At 38.4% G+C, this 14222-nt stretch overlaps 1 protein-coding gene across 9 annotated transcripts in view; it reads right to left on the bottom strand.

Moving 5' to 3' along the window:
- The window catches only part of INPP4B (inositol polyphosphate-4-phosphatase type II B), an 871737-nt gene that overhangs the window by 298733 nt on the left and 558782 nt on the right, over positions 1-14222 (bottom strand). For all 9 annotated transcript variants that reach the window (XM_074396868.1, XM_074396869.1, XM_074396867.1 and 6 more), the window contains one exon: positions 2358-2408. In XM_074396868.1, coding sequence (XP_074252969.1) covers positions 2358-2408 — 51 coding nt within the window. The remainder of the gene's footprint in view (positions 1-2357; positions 2409-14222) is intronic.

Raw genomic sequence — 14222 nt, 5'->3', positions numbered from 1 at the left:
TATAGAAACCATGGTGTAAGTTTTAAAAGGTCTTTGAAAAGCTGAAGTTGGTATCATAAGGCTGATACACAACATCTGCTACACATAACTTACAGGCAGGCCTTTTCATATTTTCATAGCCCAAGTACTTTTTTTTTAACTGTCAACCATAACAGATATGGTTACATTATTTCCTACCCCACAGGAAGAGAAAAAGACTAAATGAACTATTAACATTGAAAAAATACATCAGAAAGAAAAAATAATTGGGAAGAAATCTACTAAAAGTTGATGAACAGCCCAAAGGAAACATTTAAAAGCATTTTAAGGTAAAGGCATTTATTACAGAATTTTATCTTTACTTGTGAATATACCTCAAAAGATCTAAGAGCACATATTAATATTTGTTTGACTAAGTCATCAAGAAAATATTTGAGTACATCCAGTAAATTCTGTTTGAGAACGCAAAGAAACACACCTAACATATGAAAGATTTGCAATAAAAAGTCTAAGCTCTTTTAGAAAAAAGTTAGAGTACTTGAAAAGCAGAGCCTTTGTATGTCGTAATGACAGGGCCATTACTCTGTGTCCTTGGCCAAGAGCTTAAACTCTCAGACCTGTTTTGCAGCATCCAAGGAAATGTTTTGAGGATTTGCTGACAGGATGTCTATTAACAGGTGGTACTTCATAGGTGGTCAGCATATGTTAACTTCTCTCTCTAAAATAACCTGAGAGTGTTAGGAAGCCAAGGCATGCTGACTTGTTCTTTGTTAAACTTATTCCTGTTATGCTCAAAACTTAGTTCTGAAGTAATACTTGCCATTTTAAGTTCTGATGGGTCACAAAAGCTGTTAGATTTTTACTACATTATTGTAGTCATTTCTAGAATTCCCCACCCATTTATTTCTGGTGATTCTAAATATACATAAAATGGTTGGCAAAATAAAATCATGGTATGCTCTTTGACTTATTCAATACCAAACACAAAGCCAGGAGTATTAGAAAGACTTTGCTGTCATGGAGTACATCGAGCAGGAGTGTGGAGGTATAACTAATCACCTACCTAACACCCTTTCTGCCCATTCTTCAATCATAGCACCTCAATTTTGTTTAGATGAGAACTGTACTCAACTTCTCTTCTAGCTAAGGACCTTAGTCTTCCCAATACCATGTAAGTGACAGTATACAAAATGAAATTTCCCAGGAAGTTACTGTTTTCCAGAATTGAAGGAACAGGCCAGCTGAGTTTTTTGCCCTTCATTCTTCACTCAACCCAGAATGTGATACCTGGGATACCATGGCCAGACCGTGCACTTCTCTAAGAAAGAGGGAGCAGGAAGATGGATGGAGTCATTACTCGAAGTCATTTTTGAGTAGCTGAAGCCCTGGACAATTTTCCCAAGACTTTTATAAGATGAGAAAAGCAAACCTATTAATTACTTTCAAGCCACAATTTGTCAGGTCACTTGCCTTAGAATGCCTTCCTAATTGCTAAAATAGGAATGTCACAGGATACTAGTTGAGATTTCTCTTTTAGTTCAGGAATCATAGCTGAATTTTGTCAAATATGAGGACAGAATATAATAAATGTACCCCATTGTATGCCCACAGAACCTTCAGTGTTTGAGGCCAGCAACCCTGTTAAAATGCTTGATGAGAAGCCAGTGTAGAGACACTGGTCTATAAGTAGCTATAATACAGCCAATCATTATAAAGGTAGGACTAGAAGAGAGAAGAGGTCAGCATCTAGAAAGGTGTCTGATTTTGGAGATGTGACTAATTTCTCTCTTAATCATTTCCCAGGAAAATACCTTTATCCTCAAAGCTGAAGTTAAGAGGGTCTGGCACCAAAAATCACTTATAAAGCCTAGAGGTGTCTAAACCATGTTTACCTCCACTGAGGACTGATTGATTGCCTTTCCTTTGAGAATGATTGACTATGATCCAGTACCTGATGCTGCTGGGGCTTGTAGAAAGGATCAGCAGAGAGATGGCTGAGCCAACAGAATACACACACAACGGAACATCCTGTTTATCTTCTATGTGGGACAGCAAATATATATGAGTTTCATGTATTTGGACAGCACAGAAAGTGGCTGACCTGCCTGCAGGGCAAAGTCTAGGCTTATCTCTAGCCAGCTGAACTAAATATGAATTCACTTGAGGATGATTTTCAGGACACGCACAAAAAAAAAAAAAAAAGAAAAAAAAGAATTTCATGCAATTCAGCAAATACGTGACAGTGCCTCCTCGAGTAGCCACACCCTGTTAATGTAATTGCATTTTATTGTCACTTTCTGGGCGTGAGGCCAGAGAAAATCCAAATGATTAATTTAGAAGTGATGTGTGTTCCTTTTGGAAACATAAGAAAGACTTACCCCAACTTCTGGCGGAGGATCCTTATGTTCTGGTAGGACGCTGGTTCGAACCTGTGGAGAAAAACATTTTCTATAAGACTCTGGAGTGCAAACTAGAGCAGAAGCCTCACACAGATGCTGGGTTTCAATTTCCTTCATCTCGCATCAATTCAGACTCTGTGGTTAATCATTAATGAAGTCACCTGTGTACAACACCCAGGGCAGCACAATGAAGCTGTGCTGTTACAGTTTCTGAACTTCCTGATTTTCCAACTGGACAGAGTTGCCTAGATCCTTATCCCATCTCCTCTTTAATACAGAGATAAACGGGATTTAGGCAGATCTCTTTAATCTCCTAAAAAGGCAATCTTCATTCAACATTCAAGGGAAAGGAAAGAGCTTGTATAAAGAAAGCAATTCCATGAATACACAATGAATGTTCCCAACACGAAGAAATGATAAATGTTTGAAATTATGGTTATGCTAATTACTGTGATCTGATCACAATACATTATATGTATTGCAATGTCACTATGTACTTCATAAGTGTGTACAGTTATATGTCAATGTAATTTTTTTAATTAAAAAATTATTCTCTGAGTAAGTGCCCACACTCACATTTCTTATAGGGCGTCTTTCCCGCTTGAGAATTCTGGACAGACAACATCATCTGAATTTACCAGAAAAGCAATTCGCAATTGTGGGAGAGAGGATTATGTGAGATGACCAGTCATCTGAGCAAGCTTTCCAAAAGAGTGTTCTAGCTGAAACCAATTAACTCTTTATATAACAAAGAGACATACATCTTCTCCTGAGTGGTGATTTTCAGTCCTGGCTGTACATTAGAATCACTGAGGACCCTTTCAAACCCTTGGTGCTCCCTGCTGCCTCCAGATACTCTGCTTCTAATGTACAGCTACTGACTCTATGGCTCTCTTAAGAAAACATGTTTCAAATGAAAAAAAAAAAAAAATCATGATTACCTTTCTCACTTCAGAAAAAAGATAGTGAAAGTGAGAAAAACCAAAAAACTTTTATCTAGTACATATATCTAGCATATGTCAACAACTTACTATCTAGTATATATAAAAAAAAACTTATCTTAATTTGAAATAAAGATGAATTAAACAAGTGAAATGAATACAAAGCAATATATAGGCATATCCTGTTTACTTGGAGAGAAGGGAAATTGGAGGGGAAGAATCAAGGAGCAACATCCTAAAACACTTAAAGGATCAAGATTTTAGGGTAATATTTTAACAAAATCCCTTTAATCATACGTGTCTTGAAATCCCTTAAGTCTTGACATACCTGACCATACCAGGTCAATCCTCCCAGTTTGAAGGGATGCTTCTAATACCCCTAATAATGTCAAAAGACTTGAATCAGCTCCTCATGGCCTGCTAATCTTTAACACAGTTGCTAATTCCTTGAAAAAAGCTGCAAGCTATAATAAAATGTGTCTGAACTTCTAGCTTAATACGTTTTGTTTCTTTATGACAGATATGACACTATCGCTTGCACAATTTGTCAGTCATTATAACTCAAAATTGTTCACTCAAGCATAAATAAATGATTGAGATATCACAATGGAGTAAACACAATTTGTAGAACACACTCAACTCTTCAACTCAGGACTGCATGACAGAGCACTCTCACTGGCTAAGAGCATTTGCAGTTCGGTAGCTGCATTAACACTTTTTTGGCCCAGATGTACCGTTCAGTCTCATTACCTGAAAGTCATCAGCTGCCCTCAAAGGATAAGGGAACTATATATTATAAATAGTGTGCTGTGGTGGACAATGTTGTGTGGGTATTTTATATAGAGAGTATGTACAAATATGGTTTCTTCCTCTATGTGTGTATATGTATAGTTTATTGTATGACATACACATGTATATAGTATAAAGTGCTATATATATAATGAATATTCATATAAAATGCACCATATAATGCACATATGTGTACATATATACATTGTTTAAAATATTGACAGCCAAATAACATTTTCCAAAGATACACACTTGAATTTACAAATTAAAAAAAAGAAAAAGTCAGAAATTGCTAAGAGGGTCAACATACATAGAGTTTTATCAAGTATTTGATTTGGGTCATACATTTCACTATAAAACTATGTGATCTAATGTTGGATAAAGGTAGAAAATTTTTGACAGTTCCTGCAACACAGTCCATCAAACTCCTACATTTTAATAATTTTATAAGTAGAATATGTATTTCTTATAATTATCAATAAACTACAGAAGAAAAAGATTTCTTATCTTCTTATATATATGTGTGTGTGTGTGTGTGTGTGTGTGTGTGTGTATTTTATATTCTTTAACTCATTACAGATGTTATGGTACATAGGTATATCAGTGATGCTTTTCTTATATAAAATACACCCTTCATTACAGTGAGCACAAGCTAGGTAGCAAGCACCGCATTTGTCAGTGAATAACGCCCCAGTGTTTCTTGTTGAGACTTCAGAGTCTAGTGAGTGGGACACGTGTGAAAAAGTTAGCACAATGCAATAAGTGCTATAATGGAAATATGGGCATTTTCCTGCGGGCATTTAGAATGAAGAATAACTATTTCATCCTGTGAGTTTCAGGAGAAGTTTCCCAAAGGAGGTAGTCTGGGTTTTGAAGGATGAGTAGGAGTTTTAGTCAAGGAAGGATATAATAAAACAAGCAAAGTTTTATGTAATAAGCATGTGTCAGAGTTATAAGAATTCAGGGGGTAGGGCATAAGATTTGAAACATGGCAGATTACGTGGGCCAGTAGTAAACTGCCAAAACCACAAAGTAGCCCCTGGATCTTATCAGGCTCAGCCTAGATGAGAGAATTTACATGAAAATAGAAAACGACTGGCAGCTTCAAAGCAGATTACATGCTTATAATCAACATTTAAATATTATGTTGGCAGAAGTAGGAGAAACATCAGTAATGGGATAAAGAATATAAAATATATATACATAAAAGAAGATAAGGAATCTTCTTTTCCTTCTGTAGTTTATTGATAAGAAATTATGTATTCTACTTATAAAATAAAATGTAGGCGTTTAATGGACCGTGTTGCAGAAATTGTCAAAATTGGCTACTATAAAAATTGATGTCGAAACATATGAAGAGATATGTAAGTCAACAAAACTGAGTATCCCAATGCTTTTCATCCAGAGAGATGGTGTTGTCCTGGTTTTCCCTCCACTGGAGGTTGGCTGCCACAAAGAATTTGTCCTGTATAGAAATAGACTTTGTACACCTGCCTCTTTAAATCTACAAAGCATTTCAAAGAGAAACCTGCATACATTTTGGTATTAAGAAATAATTCTGAGGATTTTTCTACTCTTGAAATTAATTTGCAGATAACTCACGCCTTCTTAAGCTAAAAGGCATTTTTTCCTCTAGCTCTTCCAATACATATGATCACCAAGAGGCAAAAGCAACAAAAACGAACAAACAAAACACCAGAGCTCAGTGGTGTTCAGGAAATAGTAAGTATTCTGTTGATGCTATTGAGGCCCTGCAGGAAATGGCTGGAGTTACATATATTTGGGGAATTGGTTGGGGCCATTTACTGTAGAGGGCCGTTTGCCATGTTACAGAAGTGGAGTTTTATTCCACTGAATTATTCCAGGCAATAGGAAATCAGGGAAGGCATTGAATAGTGGAGTGGCATGTTCAAAGTCCTTGACACATCCCAACCCTTCCCGAGCCACCTTGGGAAAGTCACCGAACCTCTTCATGCCAGTTGCCTTTCAGCCTTTGGGTCAGTTATTTAACATGGGGTGAATAATAGATCTCAGAAGTGGTTGTATTCTCTCCTTTTCAGCACTGCAAACAGTATCTGACCCGGAGAGAGAAGAAAGTGTGTGAGAAAGAAAGGAAAGGGGGAAGAGAGAAAATGAAGAGGAAAGAGGGGAAGAAAGAAAGGAGAAAAGAAAGAAGGAAGGGAAGGCAGAGAAAGGAAGGAAGGAGGATCATGAGACAGAGAGGAAGGGAGAGAGGGATGAATATGTCACTGAAAAATACTGAGCCCTGGACAGATTTAGATGAGACCTCTTGGTGAGAAAGGGATCAAGCAAAGGCTGTCACTGTAGCATTTGGAATATTCCAGTTCACCGACAATGTCATGCCTCCTGAGAATTGCAAGCTTTCCTTAGGAATTCATTTTCCCTTTTTTGGTCTTATCAGCAGTTCTTCTTTCTATTTTTCTTCACTCTTCCCCTCCCTGTCCCTTCCTGGAACATAAGAATGTCTTCCTGTCTACAAATGTAAAATGTTATTACAGCTTCCTTTTGTCTAGACTTTTATGATGTTAAATAAAGCAAGGCAGACCAATTAATGGTAGTGATCATGTTGAAAATCATGTTACCTATTCCATCTTGAATATTTCTTAAGGTTCATCTAAAACAAATTTCCTCCTTCTTTATCAATCCCAGAAGTTCAAAAATTAAACTAAAATTAACTTCAAAACAAAACCAAACCAGGTAGCACATAGGGGGTTATTCTCACTCTTTCATGGAATTTCTAGAAACTACTTCACAAATATGAATTGTTCCCAAGCAAGAGGCTGCTTTGGCTACCAATGCAGCAGTTGAACATAGGAATTTAATGCTCAAATTCATGCAAGAGAAACTCCTCAGACTAGTCAGCCTTGTTACAACGAGTATGGGCACTGCCGCCCTGAGGGTGAGAGGAGGGTAAGGACTGCTCCATTTTTTGTTGGTGAGTAGTTTAAAATCAGGCAGTGGGGCTGCCTGAAATGCTAGGAGTCTGCTGGAGATCCAGATCCAGAGAAAGAGAAGGTCATGCCGTCCTAAGTCTGCACACTAGACTGGCAGAACCTGAATCTGATACAAGTGTATCTGCTCAGTGGTAGGTGAGGAAGAGGCATCCTCCCTCTGGACAATCTCAGCTGTCCAGGCAGAGGGAAAGACATTGGCTATAGTGGAGGAATACCTCTTGGGAGAGAGAGAGCCCAGATCCTCTTCCAGAAAACTGTCACATCTGGAAATGTCACTGATAATAAATGTGTCTCATTTCTCAAAAAAAAAAAATAAAAGTTATTCTAATTTTCTATGTTTCTCAAATTAGAATATCTCATCACATTTACTTGTTCTACTTGGGAGAAGACACAGAAGTATCTTAATAATCAAACATTAAGGCCGGGCGCGGAGGCTCACACCTGTAATCCCAGCACTTTGGGAGGCTGAAGTGGGTGGATCATGAGGTCAGGAGATTGAGACCAGCCTTGCCAACATGGCAAAACCCTGTCTCTACTAAAAAATACAAAAATTAGCCATGCATGGTGGCATTCGCCTGTAGTCCCAGCTACTCAGGAGGCTGAGGCAGAAGAATCAATCACTTGAACCCAGGAGGCGGAGGTTGCAGTGAGCCGAGATCCTGCCACTGCACTCTAGCCTGGGTGACAGAATGAGACTCTGTCTCAAAAACAAACAAGAAAAACAGAACAAAACAAAACAAAAACAGCCAAACATTAAAATTTGACTATGACAGAAATGTTCTGCCCCCCCTTCACAGTATGAATTTTCTAGAAGGAAGCTGCTCAACCAGGATTCTATATCCTAGGAATCCTTGCTCCCAGGTGCGGCCACGTAGCTAGTTCTTACCAATGAAATGTACATGCAAGTGCGATTTGCTGTATCCAAGCTGGATTTTGCAAAAGTTAAATATAGTACACCCTCTCCACCATCTCATTCTTCTTCCAGTGACCATACAGAGGAGTCCAGTCTTTATGTGGTGGCTGGGCTGCACCTGAGTCCCAAAATTACTACATGGAAGAAAGCCATCAGCCAACCATCACTACTGGTAGTAGACTGTTAAATGATTGTGTTAGTTTTCTACTGGTGTGTAACAAATTTCCACAAACTTGGCTGCTTAAAAACAACATCCATTTATTTGTTCACAGTTCTGTAGGTTAGAAGTCCAGGCACGATATGGCTGGATTCTCCACTCAAGTTTCACAAGGATAAAATCGAGATGTCAGCAGGCTGTGTCCTCATTTAGAGGCTTCACTGGAGAAAGATGTGCTTCAAAGCTCCCTCAGGCTGTTCTCAGAATTTAGTTTCTTGCAACTCTTGAACTGTGGTCCTCATTTTCCTGATGGCTGTTCACAGGAGGCTGCTCTAAACTCCTGGGACCACAAACCAGCAGCCCTTGCCATGTTCCCTCCTCCTCCAAATGTAGCAACAGAGAATCTCCTCAGCGTCAAATCTTTCACAAACGTCTGCTTTTAGAAAGAACTCACTCTCTTTTAAAGGATTACATGATTAGGTCAGGCTCTCCTCGGATGATCTCTCTTTCAACTGGGCTATACAATACGACCTAATCATGAGAGTAGATGCTGTCATATCACAACATTGAAGATTATAAGTGATGTACACCATGGAATGGTAATTTTGGGAACCATCTTAGAATTCCATCTGCCACAATAATCAAGAAATAAACATCCATTGTGCTAAGACACTAAAATGTGGGTGTTTACATTTGTTTTGACAGCCACAATAATCTAGACCTTCCTTTAAAAAACTATTGTGTGTGTGTGTGTGTGTGTGTGTGTGTGTGTGTATAATTGCACTTTAGATTCTGGAATACATGTGCAGAACATGCAGGATTGTTGCCTAGGTCCATACATGGCAATGTGGTTTGCTGCCTCCATCCCCTCATCACCTACATCTGGCACTTCTCCCCATGTTATCCCTCTCCATCCTCCTTACCCTCCACTGTCCCTCCTCTATTCCCCCACAACAAGCCCCAGGGTGTGATGCTTCCCTCCCTGTGTCCATGTGTTATCATTGTTCAACACCCACCTATGAGTGAGAACATGTGGTGTTTGATTTTCTGTTCTTGTGTCAGTTTGCTGAGAATGATGGTTTCCAGATTCATCCATGTCCCTGAAAAGGACATGAACTCATCATTTTTTATGGCTGCATAGTATTCCATGGTGTATATGTGCCACATGTTCCTTGTCCAGTCTATAATCAATGGGCATTTGGATTGGTTCCAGGTCTTTGCTATTGTAAACAGTCACAATGAACATGGTTGTGCACGTGCCTTTATAATAGAATTATTTATAAACCTTTGGATATATACCCAGTAATGGGATTGCTGGATCATATGTTCTATTTCTAGGTCCTTGAGGAATTGCCACACTGTCTTACACAATAGTTGAACTAATTTATACTCCAACCAACAGTGTAAAAGTGTTCCTATTTCTCCACATCCTCTCTAGCATCTGTTAGACCTTCCTTTAAAAGACTATTATTAGGTTTTGAGGGAACACGTGATATTTGATTACATGGATAATTTCTTTAGTGGTGATTTCTGAGATTTTGGTGTACCCATCACCCAAGCAGTGTATGCTGTACCCAAGGTGTGGCCTTTAATCCCTCACCCCACTCCCATTCTTCACCAAGTCCTCAAAATTTATTGCACTATTCTTATGCCTTTTTGTCCTCATAACTTTGCTCCCATTTATAAGTGAGAGCATATGATGTTTGGTTTTCCATTCCTGAGTTACTTCACTTAGAATAATGGTCTGCACCTCCATCCAGGTTGCTGTGAATGCCAATATTTCTTTTTATGGCTGAGTAGTATTCCATGGTCTATACATATATATCACATTTTCTTTATCTACTCATTGGTTGATGGGCATTTGGGCTGGTTCCATATTTTTGCAATTGCAAACTGTGCTGCTATAAACATGTGTGTGCAAGGGTCTTTTTCATATGACTTCCTTTTTCTCTGGTAAGATGCCCAGTAGTGGGACTGCTGGATCAAATGGTAGATCTACTTTTAGTTCATTAAGAAGTCTCTGCACTGTTTTCCATAGTGGTTGTACCAGTTTATATTCCCAACAGCAGTGTAAAAGTGTTCCCTTTTGACCACAACCACACCAGCGTCTGTTTTTTTTATCTTCTTGTTTTTTAATTATGACCATTCTTGCAGGAGTAAGGTGATATCACACTGTAGTTTTGATTTGCATTTTCCTGATTGTGAAGTTGAACATTTTTTCACATGCTTGTTGTCCATTTATGTATGTTCTTTTAAGAATTGTCTATTCATGTCCTTAACCCACTTTTTGATGAAATTGTTTTTCTTCTTGCTGCTTTGTTTTAGTTCCTTGTAGAGTCTGGATATTATCCTATTGCCATAGTTTTCAAATATTTTCTCCTACTCCATGAGTTTTCTGTTTACTCTGCTGATTATTTCTTTTGCTGTGAAGAAGCTTTTTGGTTTAATTAAATCCCATCTATTTATCTTTGTTTTTGTTGCATTTGCTTTTGGGTTCTTGGTCATGAATTATTTGCCTAAGTTAATGTCTAGAAGGGTTTTTCTGATGTTATCTTCTAAAATTTTTATGAATTCATGTCTTAGACTTAAGTATTTGATGGATCCTGAACTGATTTTTGTAGGAGATCAGAGATGAGGATCCAGTTTATTTCTTTTACACATGGCTTGCCAATTGTCCCAGCCCCATTTGTTGAATACAGTGTTCTTTCCCAACTTTTTTATTTCCTACTTTTGCTTGCTTTGTTTAAGATCAGGTGGCTGTAAGTATTTGACTTTATTTCTGAGTTCTCTATTCTGTTCCATGGGTCTACACACCTATTTTTATACCAGTACCATGCTGTTTCTGTGGCTATATCCTTATAGTATAGTTTGAAGTTGGATAAGGTAATGCCTCCAGATTTGTTCTAATAAAATTTTGAATTTATTTAACGTATGGTTATGAGGAAATAAAGCAAAGTAGCTAACACTAAATCTTCATTTACTGTTTTAAGGCCAGCAAACATGTATCAAGCACATATTGTGATTCAGCCACTAGTATAAGCACTGGCAATCTCAGAGAGTAAGAGATTAAGAAACCAAGGTATATTTTATCCATACACAATAACAATGTTATGGCAGGAGTCAGATATCTAATAGTAATTGCTGAGAATCTTCAGTTTTCAAAAATCAGATAGTCTTAGATAATAGTTTTCCAGTTGTCTGATTTTTATTTTGCATGGAGAAAATGATGCCTGTACAAACCTAAATGATTTAGACCACAGACTCTTAGATATGAAAGGAATCTCTCAACCAAAAAAAAAAAAAAAAAGGTAGCCCATCTATACAATATGAAAATTATATCTAAAATATTCCTGGGAAGTACATTTAACATTTCTTCAACATTTGGAATTTCTAGCTTACTATTTCATAAATCAGTATTATAAAGGTAGTGTTACAAACTCACATGCCCAAAGGCTCCACGTAGGTTAAATTAATGAAAGGAGTGGGCTGGGTGTTTGACACAATAGGAACTGGAGAGGACTCTGGCAAAATGGAATCACATTTCTAGTCTGCAAGGAGTGACAACTACCCAGCTTCAAAGGATTGAAAAAACTCCAAAAATATTTCTTCAAATATCAATAATGGATAGATATTAATTCTTTTGAAAGTGGGCTATTATTACAATTTGCTGAGTTTTACCAGAAACATGGTTTGTAAATAAGGTGAGTGGACCAAAGCAAGCCCACTACTATTTTAGTAAAATTTTTTTAATGTGCTATCCTAAAACAGTTGTTATTAACCTTGACAACACAGTAGAATTGCCTGTAATATGTTTTCGGTTTTGTGTTTCTTTTTAATGTCAATTCACAGGTCATACCCCTGAATAATTAAATTAGAATGTCCAAGGGAAGGACCCAAGCATCAGTATTTTTAAGGCTAACTCTCCACTTGATTCTAACATGCAGCCAAAGATAAAGTTAATAACTGTTGCCATAAAACAAATGAGATTACTTTTTGGCCAGAATGAGCCTCACAAACTAGCTCTAAGTTCTGTGAGGAGTCTTAAAAACATATTGTGCCATGTTCAAGCCATCAAATACGGTTCCCTATGAGAAGGACACACAAACAAATTTAACACAATCTCAGAGCTGAAAGGCTCTTAGAAATTTTTAGAAAAGGTTCCTTAAATTTTAGTGTGCATACTCATCACCTGCTGGTCAACAGCTGGTCAAGAGGATGGTCTCCATACCATCCCCTAGAAGTCTGTTAGAAATGCAGGATCTCAGGTATACCCCAGACACATGAATTATAGTGTTCATTTTGGTAAGGTTCCCAATTCATTCATATGTACATTAATGTTTGAGAAGCTCTGATTTGGAAGAATGCTCATGGGTGAAATGGGTTATAATGAGAACAGTAGATCTTCATTGCCCCTAAACATGCCTGAAAGAAATGAGGTTTATTATTTCCATTATGAAGATTTTTTTTTAATGTCAAGCAACTGTAAAAGCTCCAGATGACATCTTCCAGCAGACAGGTGGCCCCTTTTTATGTGTGGCAAGTGGCAGGTGGAGTGAGGGGTAGGGATTCACTCTTCAATCAAGTCAGAGATAGATCTGGGACAGAGCTGGGCTGGAATTGTTGGTACAATTCAGTGTCATTGGCTGAAATGTGTTTCTCCAACATTCATACACCGAAGCTCTAACTCCAAAGTAGCTCGGAATGTGATTATTTGAGACAGCACCCTTAAAGAAGTGATTAATTGAAAATGAGACCCATAGGATAGGGTGCTAATCCAATGTAACTGATGTCTTTGTAAGAAGAGATACTAGAAAAGCTCATGCTCAGAAGAAAGACCATGGAAAGAGGCAGCAGGAGGGCAGCTGCCTGCAAGCCAAGGAAAGAGGCATCAGAGATGCCAGCTTTGCCAGCACCTTGATCTTGGATTTCCAGACTCCAGAGCTGTGAGAAAACACGTGTTTCTTGCATAAGCTACCAGTCTGTGGTATTTCTTATGGGTAGCCCTAGCCAACTAGGACCCTCAGTCCACCTGTGTTGTCTGGTATGGCCCTCTGTGATTTTCAACCAACAGCCTGACTGGCCTTTGCTTCTCAGCCCTGAAAAAGTGGAGATTGTAAGAAAATCCTCCATACTTCTTTAGAATTACACACTACACAGCCTCAGAATCTGATAAAAGTCTTCAGGAGACCAGCCATGAGTTTGAATCTCCTTTAGTCTCCAAATCTGTCATTTCAACTATGCATGAAAACCAGAATCTCTACTGAGTGCTACACCTGCCAGCTGCCACCTTCTGTTTGGCAAAACCTTGATATTCAGACTCCTAGCCACAAGGAGACTCTGTGAATGCCTCCAGGTGAAAAATGGCATTTTAGTTTCTCAGTGTCAACTCAGCACTCCCTCTAGGGCATCTCTTGCCTGTTGTCAGTTTCTCTCTCTGGTTTCCTAAGCACTATGAAACTATAGGAACATTCACTCTGCTTTTTATAAGCCTTTGACCTGGTTCTTTAGCCTCCTGCAGAGTGTCAGAATTCACCAAATTTCACGTCTCTTCTGAGAAAAAAAAAAAAAAAAAAAAAAAATGGCCACTGACTTGAGGCCCCTGAAGTCTCCATTTCTCACTTCATCCAACACAACTGCTGAAAGCTTTGCTGATTTCTCTTTCTCCAAGCAGCAGCAGCAGCAGCAGCAGCAGCAGCAGCAGCAGCAGCAGCAGCAGCAGCAACAACGGCTCTCCGTCTAGGAAAAGGCCTATTTCTCAGCCCACTGTCAGAGTCAGTGAACACACTAGACAAGAATCATGGCTCCTGATAGCTCAATGTTAAAATGTCCTCTTTGTTCTGGAAATTTGGTTTCTCTAGTTATTTTTTCCTTGATAGCTTAACAGTGGTTTAAAACATGTGACTTTTGCAATCAGTCTAGCTCCTTTTCTAGGTGTTGCCAGAAGGAGCCCTGCTTGTCCCACCACACCCTACCCAAACTGAACTCCTTAACATCCCGAAAAGTTATTGATAAGCTAAGAAATCTTCCAGGCATGTGGTCCAAGGATGAAAAATGATATTCAACAGAGTA

The sequence above is a fragment of the Saimiri boliviensis genome, chromosome 3, assembly GCF_048565385.1.
Source record: "Saimiri boliviensis isolate mSaiBol1 chromosome 3, mSaiBol1.pri, whole genome shotgun sequence".
NCBI lineage: Eukaryota > Metazoa > Chordata > Mammalia > Primates > Cebidae > Saimiri > Saimiri boliviensis.
Note: the sequence above shows the minus strand (reverse complement) of the source record. Positions and strands in the feature narration are given on the sequence as shown.